Source organism: Euleptes europaea, chromosome 2 (genome assembly GCF_029931775.1).
Source record: "Euleptes europaea isolate rEulEur1 chromosome 2, rEulEur1.hap1, whole genome shotgun sequence".
Lineage (NCBI taxonomy): Eukaryota > Metazoa > Chordata > Lepidosauria > Squamata > Sphaerodactylidae > Euleptes > Euleptes europaea.
In genome coordinates, this window is record NC_079313.1 from 52,151,062 (window position 1) to 52,177,488 (window position 26,427).

Here is a 26,427-nt window from a genome sequence, read left to right on the forward strand (position 1 = left end):
AGTAGTTGGATGGGAGACCTTCGAGGAATACCAGGGGTGGGATAGGGAGGCAGGCATTGGCAAACCACCTCTGAACATCTCTTGTCTTGAAAACCGCACCAGGGGTCGCCATCAGTCTGCCGCCACTTGACAGCAAAAGAAGAAGAAGACAACAACAAAGTGGCTATTAATAGAATTGTTTTGAAACTGAAGCTTTTAAGTACAGCAGGCTTTTACCTGTCTATTTTAATAACACCTCTTTGACCTTGGAAATAAGAAATCTTATTCATTTTTCCACATTAATTAATTAAGCCTTAAATTAAAACATTAAGAGCTCATAACAAATATATACCTCACTCTAATGTCCAAGCAATTTTTAAGAGAAGTATGAGTAATTCAAAATTTAAAACCCTCTGAAGTAGTAAAACTTTTTGATGATAGAGCATCATTTAGCCATTTTGCCTGCAGCCAGCTACTACAGGCTCATTCTTATACCCCAGCCCCTCAGTCTAGATCACAGCAGAATGCCCCCCCCCCAAAGGGAGAGGAAATTGCTGAAGCCCTTGCACTTAAAATCTGAGGAGCTGGAAGGAAAGAGCAAGCTAGAATGAAGCATCTGGCAGGTATTTTAGGAGCTGGGTTCTTTCTACTCTATACTATCTCCAGCTTGGTAAATATCTGGGATCCAAGTATGGGTTTTCCACCTCCCTCCTAGCCTGCCTCTCTGTCAGGTGCTCCATTGTCAGAAACTTCACATACCTTCAGCCAAGGTTTACAAAATTGAAAGCAAAGGGACTCACTTGGTTTGCAGTAACAATGGTACAGTAGATTTTGTGTTCACTATAGGCCTTTGCTAACTGGAAGCAGGTTGCATGTGCACCCGGCTTTCTGGTTCACTTGTGTGGGAGAAAGCTGCCTCCTTGCCTTTCATATATGCAAAAAGAGCCTGGATTCTGCCCATAGCTCTTATGCCAGTAGATATTTTCAGTTGTTTTAATTCTTCAATAAGGCACCAAAGTGGTGGTGGTCTATGAAATGCCTTTTTAGGAAGTCCATAATTGTACAATAGTCTATTGATGTTATTGCTTTATCCCCTCCATGCTTATATGTTGTAGTCTTAGATAGTTCTAGGCTTTGAGATAACACACTAAGTGGGTAATGTTGTTAGTGCCATTATGAAGATAATAGGAGTACGGTACTTCCAGAACAGCTGTCATAAGGTTACATAATGCTGTTTAAAATTATTCTTTAAATGGGATTGCAAAGAAAGTACAGCGTTAGCCTGCATTAGAAGGAATTAAAGTAAGAGGAGTGCATTATTTAGGGGTGACAATCTAGTTTAATTATTTTATTCTGTTAGTCTCATACACATCTTAACTTTTCTAAGTTGGATCAGGAAGCTACATTTTCATGGTAATTAAGAGGTGCAGGAGCAACAAATGGAAATCTTATGTTACTCATTTAGAAGGAATACACCATATTTCCATCCTGTCAAAAGTTTCTTTAAATAACTCCCATTTGATAGCCTAGCCATTAACTAGGGCCTGTGAGTTGCTAGAGGATCAGTATACAAAACTCATTGTGCTTCCACTCATATTGTATGCTTTAAAACAGTCACATCACTGCTAATTTTTGCAAGCAGTACAGTGATGGTGGAGTTGTTATAGAACAAATAGGTTGCTGGGAAGATTTTGGCTGTTACTGTGCTGTAGCTATGAATGGGCTTGAATACCGGATACAGCAAGTCCTGGGATCTTGCATAAAGAGTCTTTGAGTTTTAGAGGGATGGAAATGTGTCTTACTGTACTCCCTGTAATTAACCTGTACAACACAGCTATTGACGTGAATGAACACACACAACCTTTCATAAACATTTTGGCCTGCTTGTTCAAGGCTGAAGGAAGGAAGAATAACTTTCAGGAAACGTGAAAAAATCTATAAGCAAGGTGCACTCAAGCCTTGCATGCCAAACATGTATAAATTCCATATAGGAACTGCACAGCATATATGATTACTGCTGCATTTTGTCATGCTTGTTTAGGAATGGTACCACATGTCTCACTCATTTTCTCTCCCCTCACTCTTATCTCATAGCTCAGTCTTTCAAGCAGTTAGGGAAAAAATACAGTATTTTGAAACTGTTACTGTCTCTCTATCAGGTCAACGTTTTGAGAAACAGAGCCCGGAGATACAACATCCACCTGAAAATTTTACCAGTTGGATTCACAAAGAGGCGAGAGAATTCTACGTTTTTTAACCATAAGTAAGTGTCTACTTAATATCAGTTGGGGGGTGGGGGATAATCTGAGCAACATTCAGAATATAGTCCTCCATCGAAGTATTGTAAGCCATCAGGAGCTCAGTTCCCCTCCTGTTTATGCTACCTGTTTGACTGAACAACAGGAGAGTTGCCAGCACCAGACAGGCTGCAGTATTCTGCTTGGTGGCTCAAAGATGGTGTAGGCCTGTTCTAAATGTGTTATGATAAATTAAGGACCACAATCCCATATGGGTACATTTAGCACTGTGCTGATTTGTAGGTTCAAGAGGCTTTTTGTTTATTTACAACTATGGATAATTTTCTTATTCTTTCTTTTTCTTTTCCTTGCATTTCAAGTAATTTACAAGAAAACAATGTAAAAGAAAACATGTTAACTAAATACATTAATTATATCTCCCCTCCTGTCTCCAACTGCCACTTTTAGTCCCATTGCTGAGAGTTGATGGTTGGCCTTAAGAACACACAAGTAGCCATGCTGGATCAGACCAAGGCCCAACAGATCTAGCAGTCTGTTCACACAGTGGCCAACCAGGTGCCTCTAGGAAGCCACAAACAAGACAACTGCAGCAGCATTATCCTCCCTGTGTTCCAAAGTACCTAATAGAATAGGCATGCTCCTCTAATCCTGGGGAGAATAGGTATGCATCATGACTAGTATCCATTTTTATTAGTAGCCATGGATAGCCCTCTCCTCCATGAACATGTCCACTCCCCTCTTAAAGCCTTCCAAGTTGGCAGCCATCACCACATCCTGGGGCAGGTAGTTCCACAATTTAACTATGCATTGTGTGAAGAAATACTTCCTTTTGTTTTGAATCTCTCACCTTCCAGCTTCAGCAGATGACACCGCGTTCTGGTATTATGAGAGAGGGAGAAAAGCTTCTCCCTGTCCACTCTTTCCATACCAAGCATAATTTTATAGACCTCTATCATATCTCCTCTGCCTTCTTTCTAAGCTAAACAGCCCTAAGCTTTTTAGCCACTCCTCATAAGGCAGTTCTTTAGCCCCCTGATCATTATAATGCCCACTTCTCCAGTTTGGAGAGATCCTTTGGGAGCGCTTCACAGTCTGTTTTTGTTTTAACCACCCTAAATAATTTGGTATAATTTGTTCACCCTCAGCTCCAGGTCATTGATTAACAGGTTAAAAAGTACCGGTCCCAACACAGATCCCTGAGGGACCCCACTGCTCACATCCCTCCATTGTGAGAGCGGACCATTGATTCCTACTCTTTGCTTCTTATTTTTCAGCCAGCCCTCAATCCATAAGAGGACTTGTCCTCTTATCCCATGACTATGACATTTGCTCAGCGGTCTTTTGAGGGGGACTTTGTCAAAAGCCTTTTGGAAATCCAAATACACAATGTCCACAGGTTCTTATAAATTGATTATTACGGTCCTTTGACCAAACATAAAATATTTACAGGTACATTGCCCTACCCAGAGCGGCAGTATATGTCCACAGGTTCATGTCTGTCCACATGCTTATTGACACTTTAAAAAAACTAAAGGTTAGTGAGACAGGACCTACCTTTGCAGAAACCATGTTGGTATTTGCTTAGCAGGGCTTGCCCTTCTATATGCTTGACAATTCTATCTTTCATAATTCTTTCCATCAATTTACCTGGAACAGACGTTAAGCTGTATGGCCTGTAATTTCCTGGGTCTCCCTTGGAACCCTTTATATAAATGGGTGTTGCAATGGCCATTCTCTAGTCTTCTGGTACAGAGGCTGCTCTAAGGGACATGTTACATATCATTATAAGTTCTGCAATTTCCCATTTGAGTTCTTGAAGAACCCAAGGATAAATACCATCTGGTCCCGGTGACTTGTTAGTTTGCAGTTTGTCTAGATGTTCTAGAACTTCCTGCCTTGTTACCACTATTTGCCCCAGCTCCCGATTCTCCCCTCCCCAAAACATCTGTTCAGGAAAAGGTACCTGCCCGAACCGGATGCTTCTCATCTCCTGTCGGCTTTCCCCCCCATGGTTCGGTTTAAACGCTGCTCTGCCACCTTTTTAATGTTATGTGCCAGCAGTCTGGTTCCATCCTAGTTCAAGTGGAGCCCATCTCTTTTGTATAGGCCCTACTTGTCCCAAAATGTTTCCCAGTTCCTAACAAATCTAAAGCCCTCCTCCCTACACCATCCTCTCATCAATGCATTGAGACTCCCCAACTGTTCCTGCCTAGCTGGTCCTGTGCACGGAACAGGAAGCATTTCACAAAAAGCTACCTTGGAGGCCTGGCTTTTAGTTTCCTTCCTAGCAATCTAAAGTTGGATTCCAGGACCTCAGGACTACACTTACCCACGTCGTTGGTGCCAACGTGCACCACGACACACTGGCCCAGCACTATCTACCAAACTATCTAAATGATGGGTTATGTCCACAACCTTCATACCAGGCAGGCAAGTCACCATGTGGTCTTTGCGCCTGCCACAAATCCAGCTATCTACATGTCTAAAGACTGAATCCCCCACTACAAAAAGCCCCCCTCCCCCTCAGAGGGATATCCTTAGTACGAGAGGATATCTGCTCATCCACCAAGGAAGGGGTCCCTTCTAAGGTACCACATCCCCTTACCTCAGAGAGATGGCCGTCTTCACCAAGGGCTCCATCATCCATGACTGGCAGGTTGCCGTCACCCTGGGACTGGGATGCGACTATTGCATCCCTGGAGTCATCCCCGGAGTCATCTGAAGCCAGCAGCAAGATAACAAATGGCGGTGGTCTGTGGCACCTCCCTCTGCTGCTTGCAGTAGCTGCAAATATTAAAGCTGGCACACTGATACCGCTTGAGCACTACATAAATCCTGTTCACGAAAATTTAGGTTCTGACAATATATGAACCATAACCTAGTTGACACATATGCTTTGTCTCCACCAAAAAGCTTCACGAGTTTTGAGTTATATTTTGCAGCTTGAGTTGACATTGTTTCACTTCATAAAGTTGGCAATTATATTTTAATTCATGATTTTTTCTAATTTTGTAAGCCCACTTGGGGAGTCTATTTCTTTTTGTCAAAAATCTGGGTAAAATACTTCTTATATCCAACCCTTTAAGTCCTTAGTAAAAAATAATCTGTATGTTGTAACAGTGCATTATTGCCTTATGCTTGGGGATTTTTCATTTATGAACCAGAATGTGAATGACCCACACATTAGTTTTCAAGTGGAAGTATAAACACACTTTCAGTAGCTTAATACTTGATTTACAGCCCAAAGGAGCCCCAGATGGTCAGACCAGAACCAACGGGTTGAAAAATTAAATCAAAAGAGTTTCCAACAGAGCGGTTTCTCAGTGGAACAGGCTTCCTGGGGAGGTGGTGAGCTCTCCTTCCCTGGAGGTTTTTAAGCAGAGGCTAGATGGTCATCTGTCAGCAGTGCTGATTCTGTGAGCTTAGGCAGATCCTGAGAGGGAGGGTGGGAAGGGTTGTGTCAGTGTTTGGCTCTTGTGGCCCTTTTTTACATGCCCAGGGTAATGCCGATCGCCACTTTGGTATCAGGAAGCAATTTTGCTCCATGCCAGATTGGCCAGGTATCCTGGAGGGTTTTTGCTGCCCTCTTCTGAACATGAAGTAGGGGTCACTAGGGGTGTAGAGGCGGGAGGCGATTGTGAATTTCCTGCATTGTGCTGGGGGTTGGACTAGATGACCCTGGTGGTCCCTTCCAACTCTATGATTGTATGAAATAAAATGGGAATTAAATATGTGGCTTTATTCTATCAGCCCTCATTTTGTGATCCTGCCTCATGGACTGGAGTAACTCTGCACAGGATTGCACTGTTAGGCAGATTTATTATTAACAGTGATCTTCTGTTGTATATGACTAACTCCTTAACGAATAGTTGCATGAGTTCAGCCCAGTGATTTTGCTTTGTTTTTTTGTTTTGCTATTGCAGCTGGCATGCCACCAGCAAATATTAATAGTATTTAATGGTCCTTGGGTGGTCTGGACATCAAATACATTTACAGTTAGCAGCAATCAAGAAGAAATGTGACATTCCAGCTATAAACCAGTAGATGTCTCTCTTGCAACACATTAGCAAATCCATTCTCCTAGATAGATCGTTTATATAGATAGATAATCCATTCTCCTACATTAATATACTTGCAAACATAATTGTCTATCTAGCTGCTATAATTGTTTGTGTTGAACAAACTACGAAGAAGCTATCTGTATTGAAATATAAAAAACATCAGAAATGCAAATTAAGTGTGTGTGGGCAGGATTTTCTGTCCCTTCATCTTCGCAATAAGGCTTGAGGACCTGTTAAGGCCCTTGGCTAATTTGCAACCGTTTGATTTGGTGAGGACAAATGACAGCTTGCTAATTGGTAATTTACCACAATTCATTTGTACATACTTGGTAAAAACTAAGTGGTCACCTGTGCACCAGTAATAAACCGTGCTATTGTCTGGTAAATGGGTCAGCCTGAGAGAATCTGAAGCTTAGGTTTCCACAGGAGGTGAACTCTCAGGTGCCTCTAGGCAATGATTCTGGCATCTAAGACCGGGAAATGTTTCAAGATGATAGGTTATATTAGTTCCTAGCATGCAGCCTTGGGGTTAATTTTTTTTGTCCAGAAGCAAGCAACAGGCATTTTAATCTTCAATATGTACATTTTAAACAATTTCTGCTCTCACCTTATCTGCCAGAAACATTTTGTTAGAGTCAAGCTGTGTAACCACTATGATGATAATCTCCCATCATTTGTCTCCTGCAGTCAGCAGGGTGCAGAGGAAGTGCTGTCTTCTCCATTGTGAAAATCTGTATCCCTACATGGTGCAAGCTAAATAATGCAAGTGTGAAGCAATCAAGGAAACAAACATATGCCTAAAGAAAACGGAATAGAGAAATACATTATTCAGTGACTGTCAAGCTACAACACTCTCTGTACCCAGTGCATACTGTTTACAATGATTTAGGTGAACAATGGGAATAAATTTTAGACAGACCTTTAGAATTGTTTACTCAGATGTGCTAAAATACTTTTCCGCTATCTGGTACCCACAGCACCTGGCTCACAACAATTAATTGAAAGGCCAGCAGAAGTATTGTTCTTGAAACAGTGTTTTATAACAGAAGACCCTTAACTACTTCAGTTAGTAATCTTGAAAGCATCCTTTCTTTTCTTGGTAACTCTTAATTCTGTTCTTGTGCATTTGAGCAGTACACTGCATATGGTGAGTTAATTCCTAAGTAGAAGATCCTGTGTGTATAATAAAATGCACTTCAGGCAACTTCTTGGTAAATTGTCTTGTTTCACAGCTTACAATGATTAAAAAAAGAGTTTAACTGGCAGTAATATTAACACAGTTTTCTTGCTTCTATATCAAATCTCAGTTGGATAGTTGCAGGCGCTTAGTTAAGTTTCAGGAGAGATGGACCCCCTCTGATGCCTTATGTTGTTAGAACTTCAGCTATTCATACCATAGTGGTGCTTCTGTCATTGGTGTGTCATAAAAGCCTCTGCATTCATTGACTTTAATGAGATTTTAGGAGTTTCGCAGGAGACGATAATCACTTAATTAGGCTGGATCAAGGTTGTTTACAGAGGCTTAGAAAGAATATAAAACACTGTAGGGACCTAGTTTACTGAAAAGTTAATAAGCAAGGTTCTAAATCAGTTCATTGTGGTTCAAAGATGAATGCTGCTTCACCATTGCCTAATTCCACCACAAGCTCCTTGTTCCATTGTATTAGGGTAGAGGCCAGACTACATGTAAAAGTAGCAACAGGGATTTGTAAATATGCATTTGAACCAGTCATGAATGTTGTTGAATCTCTCTCAAAATATAATTAAGGCATACAAGCAGGGAATCTGCAAGGAGTTGCAGTGGTCACACTTCATTTCCCCCTGCATCCTCTTCACCATGCAATTTCCTCTCCTCTTTCTCTGCTTCCTGTGCTTATCCCCACCCACCAACCACCTTTTTTTGCTGCCCCTCCCCCAAGTCTTCAGTTTTATTTTATTTATTAATTTATACTTTGCCTTTCTCCACAATGGGGACCCAAAGCAGCTTACATTGTTTTCCTCTACTTCATTTCATCCCTTCAACAATCCTGTGAGGTAGGTTAGGCTGAGTGTGTGTGACTGGCCCAAGGTCACCCAGTGAGCACCATGGCAGAGTGGGGATTTGAACCCGGGCATCTCAGACCCTACTCTGAAGCTCTAACCACTAAATCCCTGGCTTTGTTGGGGTGGCTGATGTTGAACAGTAGCAAGCAGCCAGGCCTGGTGAGTGGTGCAAGTGAGGTGTGCACTAAGTAGCCCAGGTGTTGCTGGCAGGCCTAACCCCAACGTATCCTCCCTCAAAGGCCCAAACAGGCCTGGAAAGGGCTCCCACCACCACCTTATATGGACGGAAACCAAGGCTTGAAGCACCATAGCAGCATGATAAAAAGCATACTACTATTGACGAGATAAGAAAGCGTACTGGTTCTCAAATTGGGTGAGGGCATGATCAATTCTTAGAAATAGTATAAACTGGTCCCTAACCTCTTCCCCCAGCACAGCTGTGTTCATCTTGTCTGATAAGACCTCATCTAACATATCTCAGTCAGCACAATGTGGTCTATAGTGACTGATTCTCTAAACTTTACTTTAGAGCCTATGGCTTAGGCCACAGAGGACAATAAGTGGTAGTGGCCAGTGAACGTCTCACCCGCAAAACTGGAGGGGGAATATCAGTATCACTGAGTGATAATGTGACATTGCACTGGTAAAAAGCCCTCCCTTGTCAATAGTGGGACGCACAGTCCTTCTGCATGTTGTGAATTGCACAGGACAGTTAATGTGAATATTCATAGTCCTACTGTTTTGCTGAGCTACTGTAATGGTCAGTTTTTCCGACTCGGTGCATTTAGAGATATATAAACTGAAAATTCTCCAAAGCTTTGCTTTTGGCTGTGATTCACAGCATCATAACTCTCCCTGCTTTATCATGTTAGAGAAGGCTTTCACTTCTTCCAACTTTTGATAATACAATGTTCTTTCCAGGACCGCAGGTCCTCTGTTTCTCTAGTCAGGTAACCAACAAATGAATTGACACCTGTATGAATCTTTCTATCCTTTATTGAAAAAGGGAAAGGTTCTTTTTATTAAAAAGACAGTAAAATAGAGAACTTAAATTATTGAACTTACACAGAGTGTAATTAAACAGGCAAGTACAATGATAGAGCCTAACATTATTCTAATGCATATCATATCTAGTCTGTTAGAACAAATCAGAATTCAGTCTCTTGTTCATTGCTCTTAAGGAATATAAAAAAAGCCAAAAGGGTCCCTATATCTTACCAAGCAGGGGTCCTTCAGTCTCTGACTGCTGAGCTTCAGTCCAAGGAAATCTGATTTGGTCTTCATAAGCATGCATAGTTATAGAGAAAACTTATCTATCTGATCAATCTCTGAAGTCACTTATCACAATCATGTAACTATTTCTAAGTACCTGGTTGGCTATTATAATAAGCAAATTCAGCAAATTCACATCTGTTCACTTTAACACACGATGAGCACATTCTGAAATAGCTAGGTAGAAGGCCATAAGCTGTCTCATCATAACTTTCCCAGCTAAAATACTTTATCAGCTAAAAAACTTTCTCAGGCCTAAAAACTGCGAGCAAAGGATGACATAGCTAACAGGTGTCTCCTTGAACTGGGGATGAGATCATTGCTACTGTGACACTACGATCCAGAAGATCTAGAGAAGATCATGCTTTGGCAGCTGGTTGGGTTGCTTTTAAGTATCTTAGGCACACCTCCAGTACTGTTTTTATCATGCGTATATAGGACACATTCCGAGATGGCCGTAACTCTTAATTTAGAAGGCAGGATGGTAGGGGGTCCTGCTGCCAGTCTGTTTCCTAGAACTCCATTACTTTCATTCAACTTGAGAAAGTGCTGTGTCTGCTTGTTCTGTATGACTAGCCTGAGAGATCGTATCTAATGTTTCACAGCATGTAGGTTTGGTTTATCAAAGGGTATGCGAAGTTTCAGCATACTAAAAGATCACTCCCTTTCTGCAGGACATATAAAAATATAATACCTGTACAGTTACATACACATTTCACTTGAAGAGCAGAAACAAAGTCTACAGAATCTCTTTGGGGTTTTTGTTTTGCATTCCTCATTTCTGCACATGGAAATATGTATCATTCAAACATTATTTTCACAAGTACTACCACAAGACCAAGTGATTTGCTTTCTTTCTTGAATGAGCTGCAGCTATAAATCCACAGCAAGCCTCTAGAGGTTTCAGAGAGGGAAACAACATGGGCGTTTGAAGGAAGGCTTGATTCCTGTGTGGTTTTGTGCTCAATATAATTTTCTGGCTCCTGCGTGTATAACAATGTTAGTTGTTTTTCATTAAGGAAGGACAGTGCGCAAGTCTTTGGTGGCTCAGGGTGAGGCTGTGGTCACAGCATCATCAGACTTTACTATATTTCACACTGTCTGTCCAATGTTTAAAATAAGATAGTTTAAGTTCCCGTCACTTGGTTTCTTTGGTTTATCTCTTTTTTTCCTTGGGAAGCTGGGGGGGCGGGGTCATTCTATTTCTACCTAGTTAGCTTCTTTTTTTAAAGACTAACTTTCCTTCATGCTTCTTGCTTTCTGTATACATATTACAAAATGGTGCCTCATTTCAATGATTTGCATTCTGATGGTAACTCAAGTACATATTTTTGTTGTACATATCAAAAGATTTCTCTGCTGTATCTGCTGCTGGTTGCAGGTGCTTATGTCTACAGTCAGTCACGCTACAGCCATTCTGGCTCAGCCAGTTGTTTATCTGCCCAATAGCCAAAGTAACTCTGTTACGACAATGCTGCATTTTTTCATTTAAGATTGTGCCCCCTGTAAATGTGATACTTACATTTATATTTGGCTGTAAGGTAAAAAAATGGTATCAGATCTTAAATGAAGATGAGGAGATTCGAAAGGGAGGGAGAGATAATGCAGCAGTGGAAAGATAGGATGAGAACAAAAGTGTACAAATATGAGAGCGATGGGAGTAATATGGACTTGACAGCTAAAAACGGTTATTAGTATTTTAAATAAATATCAGAAAAGCAGCAGTGGATACAGTTTTAATCTACACAACATAAAAGAGGTGTTGTATTTGGAATCGTTCTGTAGCAACTAGTTGTGCTTCTTTATTGGATTAAATTTTGGTCATGGAAGCAAATCTGAAATTGAAGGAATTTAAGAAGTATGTTATCCATATGAATGATCACATGAACAAGCCCTGGGTAATGATATTAATACATTTTCTGCCACTGTGTCTCTATATTTGCTATATTAGTGATTTTATATTAATACTTCATAAATATTAATAAAATTATTAAGAGCACATATTGGTTTTGTTTCAGGGAAAAAAAGTTTTATTGGCACTTGAAGCTCATATTTCCTCACAGTCATGCCAAATTCACAGAGAAAAGGTATCTAAATATTTTCTTTGTTTGGCTCTTCATGAAACTAGGACCTGTTACTATATTGTGTCAGTATTTTTTAAAGATTGGGACCTTTTTAAAACTAAAATCATAACAAGAACATATATCTATCAGTTTAAAGTACTTGTTTAAAAATGTTGCTTAGAAATATAACTGATCTGTTTTATGTCTCGTTTCATTCTTACTGTGTATAAATCGAAAGGCATTTGGATCTCAGTGCTTGCAGCTCCTATGGTAGTACTGTGGAATAGCTTGAGTTATTATAGTCCTTTTTGTAGCTCACTTAGTAAAGACGATCACTCTGTGTTCTTCCACAATAATTTTATTTTCAAAATAGATAAGAAGACAAATCTGCCAGTAGAGCAAATGAAAAGATGTTGAAAATGTAATGTGCCATCTTGAGTTCCACAGAAGCAGAATATGAATGCAACAATGTGGAGCTCTACTGGATATGGAAAGAAGACATTTACAGGGCACTCCTAAGTAGATTTAACTCCCTCTATGCCCATTAACTTCATTGGACTTAGAAGGGTACAACTCTGCTTAAGATTGTATCGTTAGCATAGGAACACCAAAGCAGGAAGGAGATTGATATTTTTGAGTCAGGGTAGAAATTAGTGGGTTCTCTCTGTCTTGTCTTAATATGGTGTATAAAAGGTAAAGGTCCCCTGTGCAAGCGCCGGGTCATTCCTGACCCATGGGGTGACGTCACATCCCAACGTTTCCAAGGCAGACTTTGTTTGCGGGGTGGTTTGCCAGTGCCTTCCCCAGTCATCTTCCCTTTACCCCCAGCAAGCTGGGTACTCATTTGACCGACCTGGGAAGGATGAGAAGGCTGAGTCAACCTTCAGCCAGCTACCTGAAACCGACTTCTGTCGGGATCGAACTCAGGTCGTGAGCAGAGCATTTAACTGCAGTACTGCAGCTTAACACTCTGCGCCACGGGGCTCCTAATATGGTGTATACACCCCAATATTATAGTTCTTTCCATAGTATATACAGTTGCCTTTTCATACAGGAGTATGATTGTTGTATCCGTTCTTGGAAATGTTGAGCTCTGTGATTAACATACCTTTGTATTCTGAATGAAGGGTGCCCGATGATAAACCATTGTGTGATGTTCTTAAGCGCTATGTTGATCCTCAAGAGTCTGATCCTGTTATTTGTCAAAGGTATGTGCCGAAAAGTTATTTTGCTACACAAATCTGCTATTAAAAGATGTTGAATAACCTGTTGTTTCTTAATGCTATACTCTCCTGCAACAAGCACATTGTTCTAGTAATTTGCGTTTATATAATGCACTCTTAAGAAATTCCTTATAACATAGCAGAGTGTATCAAATGTACTATGTCTTCTATTTTAGATTAAAAATCTATACAACATCCCCTCCATCAGACATACAGCTTCTAATGAAAGTTGAAATTGGCTCACCCAACTTCAACAGGTAAGTGGTTTAATTTATTTGTAGAAAGGAAAATGTGCATGTGTAAAGAAAACTGTACATTAGTCAGGTTAGAAAACTATACAGAGAGATGCTGCGTTGTATTCTACTTCCATTCTGCATGCCGAAGAAAATCTTTCCCCACTTCCTTTCCCCCTATCACCCTCCTGTAACCCCCAAAAGGCTATTTCTGGGCAAGGGGGGAAGTTGCAGACAAAAAGTCATGCTGGTCTGGGGGCTGTAGTAAGGAAGAGAAAAACAGACAAAGATTGTTCCATCAGTGAAGGATGCTAGGTTTCAAAACACAAGATTGTTATACAAGCATTTGCAAGCTGCCAGCCTCCGAGCATGTGCGAAGCAGCCTAGTGGTGCCGTCCTAGGCTCAGCTGATCTGGGATTCATATGTCTGTGCGCGGCCGTATGTTGGGGCTTCCGTAGCAAAGCATGTTGTCGGTTCCTCAGGTTTCAGATCAACACCGCCATTCCCTTTTCAATAAGAGAGAAAATGAAAGCATTATCCTGGCAGCCCATCTGACCCGCTTGGTATCATTGGCGTCCTTGGTCCTTAAAATAGATGATCCAGTAATTATCTGGTGCACATATCGAGGGGACATCCACCACCACACCACCCCCGGAACTAGTAACTTCTGACTCAGGATGTGCTCTGAGCCAGAGTTTAGTTTGTAAACCATTCTGCCTGAATGGCGCTTCATCAGAAAAACAAGGGTGCCTGAGCATGTGCAGAATGCACGTTCTCACCACTGATTTAACTACAGTTTGTTTCCATGCAGTTGACATTTTGTAGAGAGGGCTTTGTCATGATCTGCTGCCTGGATATCTTTTGCTCTTTTCCCTTTCAATAGCTGCAGTACCTACACAAGGTACTGCGGAGGGGCCATGGCTCAGTGGTAGAGTATCTGCTTGGCATGTAGAAGGTCCCATGTTCAATCCTGGAGGATTTTTTTGCTATCTTCTGGGCATGTAGAGGGGTCAGTAGGGGAATGAGGGGGAGGTAGTTGTGAATTTCCTGCATTGCACAGGGGGTTGGACTAGATGACCCTGGAGGTACCTTCCAACTCTATGATTCTAATCTGAGTTGTCTCTGCGTCTCCACATGGACATTGAAAGGTGACATGGCTCTCCAGAAACAGTTGTCAAGGTGATCTTGGCTTCTGGGAGATCCTCTGTCCACAGGACCTAAGGAGCCACTTGGAAAGCATTCCACAGGAGGTTCCATGGAAAGAAAACCAGTGTACCTGAAGCAGGCATACCAGAAGTCCATTTCCTCCAGGATGTCTTGGATCAGGGCCTCAAACACAACACTCTTTGGCACCAGGTGGCAGCCCTCACAATCAGTGCTCTGGCTCATTGCAGGACAACGTCTTTCCAGCCACAGCCTTGTTGAGCGTTTCTGAAGGAGAGCAGCCCTACGCAGCCCTCCAAATTCAGGATTGTTTCCCTTTGTGGGACCTCAAAAAGGTGTTGAGAGTTCTACACAAACCTCCATTTGAGCCCTTGAGGTCAGTTCCACTGAGAATTCTGTCTTTTAAGATAGCCTTTATCTTAGCCATAACTTTGGCCCTGAAGATTTCTGAACTCACTGCCCTCTCAATCAGAGATGAGCTGTGTTCTTTTCAGGAGAACCTGGTGACCTTGTGCACCAATCCATCCTTTACACCAAAGGTAAACTCCTTGATCCACAGGGATCAGGAGATCTATCTTCCCTCATTCTGTCTTCATCTCAGCCATCCTTAGGAATATAAATTAGGTGGCCGGAGGGCCCTCTGCATCTGTGTTAAGATGGCAGCAGTCTTCAGATCTTTGTATGCCTTGTTCATCTCCTTCTTACCTAATACCATGGGAAGAAGGCATCATCGGTAGCCATAGGTAGGTGGATCAAAGCATGTGTTTCCATGGCTTTCAACGTTCAGGATCTTCCACTGACTTCAAAGGTCACTGCCCGTTCTATGAGAGTGACCACTAATTTTGTGGCCCTATCTCCCAATGCATACATTGCAGAAATCTATAGGGCAGTGACTTGGGCCTCATCCTCTACTTTTGTGAGACACTACAGAATAGACATGGTTGCCATTGTAGAGGCTGTGTTTTGTAGAAAAGTCTTCTAAAAGGTAGTGTTGTGGGGAATTCTGGGGGTCTCCAATTTGTAGATGGGGAAATTAGCTAATTGGAGACTGAATTTAGAGCTCTAACAAGGCTGATTTAAAACGGGGTCTTGGACCTATGTATACGAAGGATGAGCAAATTGGGAGGAATAAACTAAGGAGCAATTTTAAACAGAAAAACAGATGTTCTTTATTCAGGGGAATAAAGGGGGGTACACACACACACACACAAATAACACAGTGATTCAACACAGCCACGCACAGATGTCTGATAGGGATAGGATAATTAGAAGCTATAGCTACCTTCAGAGGTCTTGCGAGAGGTTTCAAGGAGAGAGGCTACAGCAAACAGGATTGCTCAGCGGCCAGTACTTAGATATTAGGAAACCGTACTATGGCGCAGGTGATAAAATTCATACAAAAATTCTGTCCTGGGTCAGGTTGACTCACTGGACATGTGGTCCTGGGTGTACAAAGGTAAGATTGCTTCTCAAGTACAGAAATATCACAGGGAGAAAAGACGAGCTAGACAATCCAGAGAATAATAGATAATTGATGGCTGGCAAGCATTGAGCAATTATTGATATTAAGAGACTATCAGGTGCTTGTGGGTAAGGGAGGAAGAGGATGAATTAGAAGATGAGATTAGCCTGTTCTCTGGCTGTCCCAAGAAAGGAATTTCAGGGTGTGAAGGAGAGTGTCATTGTCTCTGGTTCTGGTCTTCAGTCTGATCTTGATAGAGCGGCTACGTTGATAATCATGCAAACGTTACGCTGTCCTTTTCATTGTCTGGAAAGGAGCAGCTCTCCCATGGCTCAGGACCATTTCAGGTGGGGCTGGAGACAATCTTTTCTTCCAGAGGTTCGCAGCTTCATCCAAGATGGAGTTCAGGCCACTTCCTTTCCTGGGTTCACAGCACTGTTCGCCTTCTGCCGTGTTCTGCCAACACGCAGCTTGGTCCAGGATAGTGTTTAGGTCTCCTCCATTCCTTGGTTCACTGCATAGTTTGCTCTCTGCAGGGTTTCTCAGTCCTGCCCACTGATCCATGTGTGCCAGGGTAGCTGGGCCTGAGAGGCTAGGGCCACAATAGTTCCTCAATAATTTCTCTCCTGTTTTTTTTTCCCACCCTGGATAAGAGCTTTTCAGTATCCCATACAAGTATACCTTCCTCCACTAATGGAAGGACAAGACATTGGACTTATCATGAGAGTTTCTTCTCATGAATGTATTGGAAGGTATCCTTCCCCTCTCCAGGTAGTAGAGGAGGAATTGGAGTTTCTTGCTGCCATTCTTCAGCTTTGCAGTATCTCCTGTTACAGGTCTCCAAGGAGAAGTAAGTCTTCATCTGTGATTCAAACTTCAAAGTAAATATTGTTGAAGGCTTTCACGGTCAGAGTTCATTGGTTCTAGTAGGTTATCCGGGTTGTGTGACCGTTGGACAGACACTGTCCTTCAGTGTTACTCCTCTGAAGATGCCTGCCACAGCTGTGGGCGAAACATCAGGAAAGAAAATACTAAGACCACGGTCACACAACCCAGATAACCTACTAGAATCAAAGTAAATTAATAATATTGTGCAATGCATTATGTTTGGGATGCCTTCAGAATGACTTCATGCATAGAATTATTGCTTTTTCCAGTAAGGGAAGGAAGGACACAACTGCCAAATTATACAGTCTCGTTTGGGAAGTACACATTCTCATTTTCCCAAAAGACTAGCTGGAAGAGCCTTTGTAAGCAAATGATTTTGATGTTAACAAAGTGAATGTTAAGTAGTAAAACTTTATATGGTTGGATTGATGACAAATCACAAATGATTGGTATGGTATTCTGATACTTGAATATTGCAAACATTTGTTGCTGAATTACATTTTCCTTAAGCTACTCCTAAACTTAAGCTAGTTGTACTGCCAACTAGAACTGAAGACCTGGGTTCAACTCTTCACTCAGGCATGAGACTGCCTCGGTAACTATGGGTCGTTGTCTTCGGTCTCTGAGCGCAACCTGTCTCACAAAGATATTGTGAGGATAAAATATGGAGGGGAAAACATTATACATCACCCAGAGGAAGGATGGGATGAATGGATAAATGATTTCTGGTACTGTATTTAGGAATGCCGCAGAGTTAAGTTTATTACGGTTTATTAGTGTAAATATAAGATTGAACTATAAGAGCCATTCGAGTGACACCTGTACCTGATGTACTAGTACCTTTACATCAAAAGTATTATTTGTGTGCCAGTTCCGATATCTACCTTGTCCATTCCTGTTGGCCTATGCAAATCTGGTTGTTTGTTTTTAGTATAGATGGTGTGGGAAAGAGAGCTTGCATATGGATATTGCAAGACTTATAAAATACAATCACTGTGCTGGTGACCATGTTCTATGTTTTAAGTAAGCCAGTATCAACTTTCACATGATGCTGGTTGATCATCACATTTTTAAAAAAATATGTAAAGATTAGAGTTTCTTTTTAATTCTATAAATGTTATTAACTTTTACAGTTTAAAGCTACTAAGTACCATTTAACAATTGGCAGCATTCAGTGTTTTTTATTTATTTGCTTTATTTATAGTCCACCTTTCTCATAGGGACTCAAGGTGGACTATACATAGTGAGTCAGTACAATCGACAAAATGGGACATTCAATAACCAATGCATTAGGATTTTAGAACCACCAGAAGGAACTGAAGCATAGCATAAGTATTCAAATGGCACATATATGTTTTAGCTGCTTGTTTTTTTTGGAAACTTGTTTAAGGAAACTCTGTGGAAGAATGGTAAAATTCAGTAACCAATAGCTACTTCTTTTGACATAGTGCAGTATTTAGCAAAAAAAAAAAAATGAAGGTTAATGATCAGCTACTTTATAGGTTTTTCCCTGCAGTGCAGGAGCACCAGGTTTTTTTTTGGGGGGGGGGATATCAAATAGTCAAGGCTTAGAACAACTGCTAAGTTGTTAAATGTATTAGGCCCTCAGTTAAACAAAAGTTTAGGGGTGAAGATTCCAAACAATTATACTTTTCTGCTGCGAACTTCATCAGTTACTTGCTTATGGCCCATCTGTATCTCGTCCAGTAATGCTCTGATGTTACCTCATTTTCTCAATAAATGAGAAATCACCTTCTCATTTACTGAGAATTCAGTCTAACTATAGGATCTGAAAGTGAAAAAGGCTATGAGGGAGTTATTTCTTGCAGAAACAACATTCACTGAAGAATATACAAATAAATGTTATACAAAAGGTAGAACTGGATTGAAAGTTGAATGCTTAAACGTTTTAAGGAGCAATGGGTTGGATCCATCAATGGCCTTCATTCATAGAAGAGTGCTTCCGTGGCAAATGATTTTTGCTGATTTCCCCTTTCCTCTGCGGACCCCCATGTTACACCGCATGCTATTCCTGCAGAGCCATAGACGTAGACACACCTGGAAAAGCATTTTGAGCAGCACAGTAGGCTGCTGTAGGAAGGGAGAACTGGGAAAGATCTGTTCTATGAGCAGAGCAATATTTTTATGGCCCACTGGATCCAACTAAGTGATTTTTTTAAGTGCATCGAGCTAGTGCATTGTTTCAAGTATGTGTTCTGTTTTTTCATGTTGAAGCTGTTATGGCCTTCTGTGGTAGACAGAAAAAGTTTATCAAAAGCTTTCTGAAAAGTCTGTTTCAAATGGAGACACCAAGAGACTAACTACTTCACAGTATGTGAATGTTATAGAATTTGGGGTTAAGTTTCTGAAAGAGAGGGCAGTGACAGTACAGCTAGAAATAGTGCAGTTTTCATTGTTTCTGTCACTTAACGTGGGTTTCAGATGGGAATGTTGCAAGTTATCAAAAAGAACCAACACAACTATTTCCACTTAACCTTGCCAAAAGGGAATCCCTCTGTTCATCTCATCTCGACAGAAATGAACTAGAACTGTTCTTCTGACCTTATCAGATGTTTGACCCTCCTTCTGTGGCAAAGAGGTGGGAACATATTTGTTTTTTTAAGGTTTAGTGGCTATTCGGCAAGTAGATGGCAAATTTAAACTTTTGTAAGAATATCAAAACCTATCCTAAGGAATGTAAAGTACTGAGTTAAGAGCTTGCTTTTGTATCACAGTACATGAGTGAGACAGTTACCTCAGCTTTCTCCTATTCATGAGAAGAAATATGCCAGATGAAACAAATACATGGAAGTAACTGTCTTTTGGTGTAGTTGCATTGTCTTCACAGTAGATTAAATACCTTGTGTTTCTGTTCCAAATTCCTTTTTCCCACAACCGCAAATGATTACACAGAATTATGCAATGCCTACTTCGTCAGCTTTTCTTTCCCACCATTTTTTGTCACAAGTATAGTTTGGCAAAATGAGCAGACTACTTAAGATTCTTTTGTGCTTGAGGTTGGAGTGTGTGTTTAATATTTGCATTTACATTCTGAACCGTATTTGGGAGTTTGGATAGCACATAGATATGGGTGGAGTAGAGGTTTTGCCATTTGCAAATCTGGAATTACTGCTGTGGCCCAAGTCCAAGGTTCTTTTTGGTCGATGAGAATCCTGCGGCAGCAGAAACCTGCAGGCTCTTTGTATCGTCCAGAGTTCTATGTAACTATACACCCTGTATTCTGGTCTGCCCTTGAAGATGCTCAGTACATTTCACATACCCCTTAAAAAAAGAAAGGAAGAAAGATTCTAGATGCTTTCACTGTAGTAAATTATTCAGTCTACTAGTTACCATGGTAAATCAGTGTAGACATCAGATTTGAAGTGTGCTGAGTCTTTCAGCCGGTCTTCCATTTGTTCGAGTACTCTGCTGGGAGCATCTCAGGCTGACGTGGTCCATTTTAGGGCAGATTAGTGCGTTGTCTAACATAACAAAATCTGTTAGTTGGGCTTGAAAAATACCAGGTCACAAAGGCTGTCTTTCAGATCTGAAGCTTTCACATCGCGCAGATGCTACTCATCTTTAATGTTGGACCTGTTAGAACAGTGATACTCACTCAGTAGCTTTGGAGGGCTCTTCAACATGCCCCTGTGGCTTCTCTAAGTACCATTGCTGGATGTGGCTTGCCATGTTCCGGGAAAGTGGGCAAGGTCATTTTCTGGTAGGGCTTGTGGATGACATGTGGTTCCTTCCTTGAAACTGTTGCTACTGGAAGGCCCGGAGACAAGGTGAGCTGTGAGCCTCCCAGAGCTGCAGGTTTTAGGAGTAAAGGTCTCATCCTCTTCATCACCTGCCACCTTCTTCATAATCTCTTCACTCACATCCAGGTGGCTGCTGGGAGGAGAACAAGCTGACCTCAGAGAAAGAAGAGTAAAACTTCGACAGCAGCCACCCAGGAAAAGAACAGGCTAGCAAGAGGGTACTGATGGTTTTCCTCCCCTTTCTCTGTCACCAGTTTGCTCTCCTCTGGGCACTTTGGCAGTCTCATTCTCTTGCCTCATGCTGAGGAGAGAGTGGGAAGGCAGAGGGAAGTTCTCCTCACTTCAGATACGCAAGGGCTGGCTAAGGTCCAACAGTGGTGAGGAGAGACAACTCAACATACGCAAAGATTCTGGTAATTAAAAAGGTTATAGTATATATTTAGTATTAATAATTATATCCTACATTATTATATGTGCATATTTGGTGGGGTGGTGCTCAGAGTATACAGTAATCATGAAATGCTTTTTTTTTTTGGCCTTCAAGTCACAACTGACTTATGGTTACCCCATGGGGTTTTAAGGCAAGAGATATTCAGAAATATTCAGAGGTGGTTTGCTATTGCCTGCCCCTACATTGTGACCCTGGTATTCCTTGGAGGTCACCCATCCAAATACTTGCCAGGGCTGACCCTGCTTATCTTTCAGGAACTGACAAGATCGGTTCAGGGCTCTTTTGGTTGATAGTAATAGAGAATGTGGCTCTCCACAGGTCACAAAGTGAGTACCACTATGTTAGAATGAATCTTCATGAGATCAATCAGTCAATCAATTGACCTTTATTGGCATGTAGTCATAGTATGTAAGCAATGCACAAAATTCTCTGTCCATACATTTTCAATTTAAATATATTTTAAACTTTGCTCCTAGTCTTGACAACTTCCACCAGAAGTTCCTCCACCTTTAAAGTGACTTCAGGAATAGAATCATTCATTAAAAACCGGCATACGGAGGATTCTTGGTTAGATTTCATTTTATCAATCAAGGGTAAAATTATTTTCTTACGATGGCCGTCTTGCAGATTACAATTTATGATTATATGCTGTAGCGTATCGTGTTGGCTCAGGCGAGAACTTACTAATGATGAGCATTAGTCCTTAAAATGTAACATTTGTTTCAGGAATATAAGACCAGAAGTACAAAGGACTCTTTCTTAAACAGGCAAGAAAAAAAAGGCGAGAGTAAAGTTTGAACTGTTCTTTTGATTGAAACCAAAGTATTGTTTTCTTTACTAAATTTTTCTCAGATGGAAGGACCATTTTGCCTGAGTCTGCCTCCAGAAATTCCAACCAAGATTCTCAACCTGTACTTCCAGAAACTACCAAATATAGTTCGCATAATTACTTAATTAAGGTTCGGTCATCTGATGGTAGCATATGTTGGCAGAGAGCCTTGCTTCTCCCAGCCAGTCTCCCACCAGTCACAGTAATGAGTTGCTGGTTGTGTATCTCCTGACTTGTGTGTTTGCTCCAAAGAAGTTTGTGTAATGTGGTTCCAGGTCATACCACCTATGTCCAGCCAGTACCTTTCTGCCTGTCATTTATACCCATTATTGCAAGTCCTATCCTTTGCTGCCAACACGAATAGCTCCCTGCCCTCCTCTAAGTGGCAGCCTTCCAAATACTTAAAGAGAGCAATCATGTCCCCCCTCAACCTCCTCTTCTCCACTCAGCCTTTCCTTGTAGGGTTTGGTCTCAGGGAATCATCCTCGTTGCTCTCCTCTGCACCTGCTCCATTTTTTCCTTTTTGAAGGGAATCCTACAGTACTGCACACAGTACTCCAGTTGTGTCCTGACCAATCATAATATCATATAGTGCCATGTTCGTAGTTAAAAAGACATTACCAAAGCATTATAGTGACACACATACAGTATCAAGAAAAAGTTTAATAAGTGTTTAGTTTTAAATCATATATAATAAATAAATCAGAAGTATTAATATAGTGACACTTCCACTCGATAGATGACATTATATCACTGAAATCAATACTCGTTGAAGGGGAGCAGGCGTGATCACGCTAGCCCTACTTTATACGGATGAACAGTTTCTGGTTCATGAGTACAGAGTTTACATGCTAAGGGGGTGTATATACACGGGCTCTGTCCCCATGATCAGGACCGCTGCTTTTTCAGACATTTCGTATCATGGGGGTGGAGCCTGTGGATACAATTCATTGCACATAGAGTCTATTGCTTATAAGCCATTGTTCATATATAGGCAGGGGGTGAGACCAGCAGGCTCAGGCCCACTCCCCTACGAACATGGATTTCAAAGAACATAATGTCCTTTGTAGAGGGCTGCAGTATTGTCTGTACCATTGAAAGTATTTCATAGTTTTCCATGTTTTGTGTTCAGAGGTATGTGTGTTACCAAGACCCTTCATAGTAAGAAGGTAATAAGTTAACGTTTTAAATTTATAACTCTGCTTTGTATGCAATATTATATTAAGTTAAACTTTAAAAATGTTGAAAATGCATTCACATTTCTAAGGAGATGTTGTCCTACACAGAAATACAGTTGTTTCACCTACAGCAGAGTATTGTACATGTAGGCTTTTGTGCAGACAGACTAGTTTATTAACTCTGTAGTGACTGAAATAAAAGAAGAAATACAAAGTGAGACTTCACTAAAAAGTGAGGATAAAGAGCTTCTGGAAATTAGTTTCCTTAGCATGCTAAAATCGGGACTATTGAAAGTGTCAAGCTTTTCCCATCTTTTAAGACAACATTGCTTTTTACTGCTAGTTTTGTTCTTTAGGCAGATTGCAAAGGGAACTTTCATATTTATTTCAAACAATTTTCAAACGTCAGTAATGAGGTATCAATCTCTTCTTTGTTTCTTGTTTTTTGATTCCCCCCTACAGTTTTTCCATGTTTTTCATAAATTAATTTTTTTAATGACTAGCTTTTCCTGTGTTGACTAGTACTTTCTCTGACTCTTCTATGGTGTTTTCAATTTCAGGGGTTTTTTAAATCCTTGCTCATTTGAGCACTGCAACATTGAGATCTAGTTTCATAGCACTACTTTTGGGAGGGGAGATTAAAGGATGTTTGCTTTGCTTTGTTTACGGTGTTCCTGAAATTCCTGAAATCAGATTTTGTTTTTCCTCCTATTGTGCCATGCTAGCTGAATATTTTCCAACCATCTGCTTTCCTAAGGTTCTGCTCATTGTACTGCTGCTTTTTCTGTACATGCTTTCTAGGATACATTGAATACAGTGAATGACATATGGAGATGCTGTCTCTTGCTGCTGTTCTGAAATGATTGCTGAAAAGTGGTTTGACTGTTCTGATCTTGGGTTAGTCTTGAAGGACCCTCTCCTCTTATACTGTCCAAATTGTCCATTAAGATCCCCCTCACAAGCCCTGTTGTCTGATCCCACCTGCAGAGCTGAGGCAGATGTTGACCAGAGACGGCTTTTTCATCGGTGGCACCTTGCTTATGGAGTACCCTCTCCCTTGAGGCTTGCAGTGCACTTTTTTAAAAAGCATCCGGCGAGAATATTTCTTTTTACCCAAGCTTTTAACTGGGGGTTTGACCTTTTTAGTTGGTTTTATACTCTGCTTCTAGTCTTAGGACTTATAACAGGATTGGTCATGCTGCCAAATGTTTCATGCTTCTGTGTTTTATTGGCAAGTTTTTAAATGCTGTTAATTTTTCTTTTATGTTGTGAATCACTTTGAGTAGGCCTCTGAAAAGGCAGCATCAAAATGTTTTAAATAAATAAAATATATTGTTAACAGAACTGCCAGGAATTGCATGTACCTCCCAACCCAGGCTAGAGACCTTAGTCCTTATATACACAGATGCAATCTGGTGTGTGTGTGTGTGGGGGGGGTGATATTTCAGGTGGAATTGTGAAAGGAGACAGAGAAAGACAGACTTGATCTTTATTGAATAAGCAGAAAAGGTGAAAAAAGAAGGCAGATAAAAACACAATCTGATAACACGAAAAAAAAATTGAGGAAAACATTGAAAGACTAATCAAACCAATGCAAATCACAAAAACTTGTGGAATAAGCAGCAAACATTAACAATTTGAACCATTCCTAGTGAAAGCAATTCTACTTATGTAAGGGTGTGTCCACAGAGCTCACCTCATGAGGAATTAACTTGCACAGTGTGCCCGTCCGTCCGTCCCCCCATACGCACACACACACACACACTAAGGAGCCTCATTTATTTTCTTGGTCACTATCTCCTTCCTTCCTTCTCATGAAGACCTCCTGCTTTAGGAAGTTTTTGATCTAATTGTAGTTTGTTGTGATGTCCAAATGCAGGCACCTTAACAAATTGGTTTCCCCCCCTGTTTTGATAAACCATGGTTTAATCCTTTTTATTGGGAAAAAAACTCCAGTTTGTTAAGGTGCCTGAATTCAGACAAGACAGAAAGTGAGAGTTAAGCTTCCTGAACTAGAAAATCTTCAGGTTCAATTCCATATACCCCAAACCTTTTGTGATGTCTGAATACAGGCCTAGGCCCCTGGCTCAGCTTCTCCCTTCTAGGCCTTGCAGTGAGAGCTGATTTCTGAACAGCTCCTGCTACCTATTTATGCAAGCCCTCCACGTTGTGTTAGCTTTGGCTGGATTTTTCCTCAATCCTGGCCTGTGTCCTGATCATGCCATGCTTTTCCCCAGGTTGCATGGCCAGCAGGAAAAATAATGCTAGGAAAGGAAGTATTTTCTATTTATGCTGCCTCATAATGCTCCTCTCCCTCCTTCTTGTATCTGATATGGGTGCCATACCTCCGTGAACAGCCCGTTCCTCACCTGGGAGGGCAAAAGCGCTTAGGAGGTGTGGAAGGGCCAGCACCACTTGCGCCACAGCGACCGGCACAGACACCGGCCTCGGGGTGTGGATGCTGGCCTCCCAGCGCTGCTGTGGCAGCACAGCCCCGGGACGCTGGCACGGTGCACCATCGTCCTAGGGGGCGTTCCAGGGGCAGAGCCACCTTTAGGCAGCTTCCTAACCCCCCTTCAGGCCAGGAGCGCACCCCCTTTGCCCTTTCTTGCATTTGCGCCACTTTTTTAGGTGGCGTAGCCCGTGAAACGCTATGGAGCAGTTTCATGGGGCTTGCAAGTAAGGGCAGCTTCCTGGTGTCAGTGTAGGGGAGCTGAATCTTCCTTTGGAGGCGCTACCGCTGCGCTGCCTCCAGCCACCAGCTCAGCCCCTCCCCTCAGGAGTGGGCTGCCCATCTTCCTTAGCCATAACTATTTTTTCTCATTTGTCTTTAACTCTTAGCAGTTTCTCTGCTATTTCTGGAGATTTGTAGCAAATATTTATACTTTTAAGGTGACATTGAACATAACATGGTCTTGGGCTGTAAAACTTTAAATTAAACTTTGAGTAAGTGTGATTTAAACTAACTGGATTGCATCCTTTGTTTCTTTTTCTGTTCACTGTTTTGAGTATGTCAGGCAGTTTGCACAGTAATTCTGTTAATGTTTCATGTATGAATAAGATGCCATCAATGCATACTGCATAGTGCTTTACGATATAGCACAAAGAAAAAAGGTGTCTGCCCCAAGGTGCTTGCATTATCTTCCACTGCTTTTTTCCTGTTTTGAATTATTTTATGTCTTTACTGTGTATTTATCATATGCTTTGGTTTCTGCAATTTAGGCTTCTAGCTATGTGCTGCTATTTATGGTGCAGCAAAAGATAACATTCCATTTTTACTTTCCTTGAGTTGGTCATGGCTTTTGTGTAACATCTGAAGGGTTTTTCACACAAAGTTCACTTGCCTTGGCCAACTGTTCCTCCCAGGAGTATTTTCATGGCATTTCCCCCCAAGAAAAATGAACGTTATATGTGAACTCTTGCCCAGTTTGGTATATATAAGCAAATATATACAATAAGCAGTTGACTGAGTTTACATTTTGGACAGTATAATCATAAGCACAAGCCCACAGGGAATTAGACTATTCTGTCCCGTAAGAAGTCAAGGTTTGTGGTTAGCTG

The 26,427-nt window shown here is 41.3% G+C and overlaps 1 protein-coding gene across 1 annotated transcript in view; it reads left to right on the forward strand.

Moving 5' to 3' along the window:
• Positions 1–26,427, forward strand: part of ZNHIT6 (zinc finger HIT-type containing 6) — a 47,061-nt gene that overhangs the window by 9,973 nt on the left and 10,661 nt on the right. The window contains exons 5-8 of the mRNA XM_056845651.1: positions 2,139–2,242; positions 11,632–11,700; positions 12,804–12,884; positions 13,076–13,156. Of these exons, the coding sequence (XP_056701629.1) occupies positions 2,139–2,242; positions 11,632–11,700; positions 12,804–12,884; positions 13,076–13,156 (335 nt within the window). The remainder of the gene's footprint in view (positions 1–2,138; positions 2,243–11,631; positions 11,701–12,803; positions 12,885–13,075; positions 13,157–26,427) is intronic.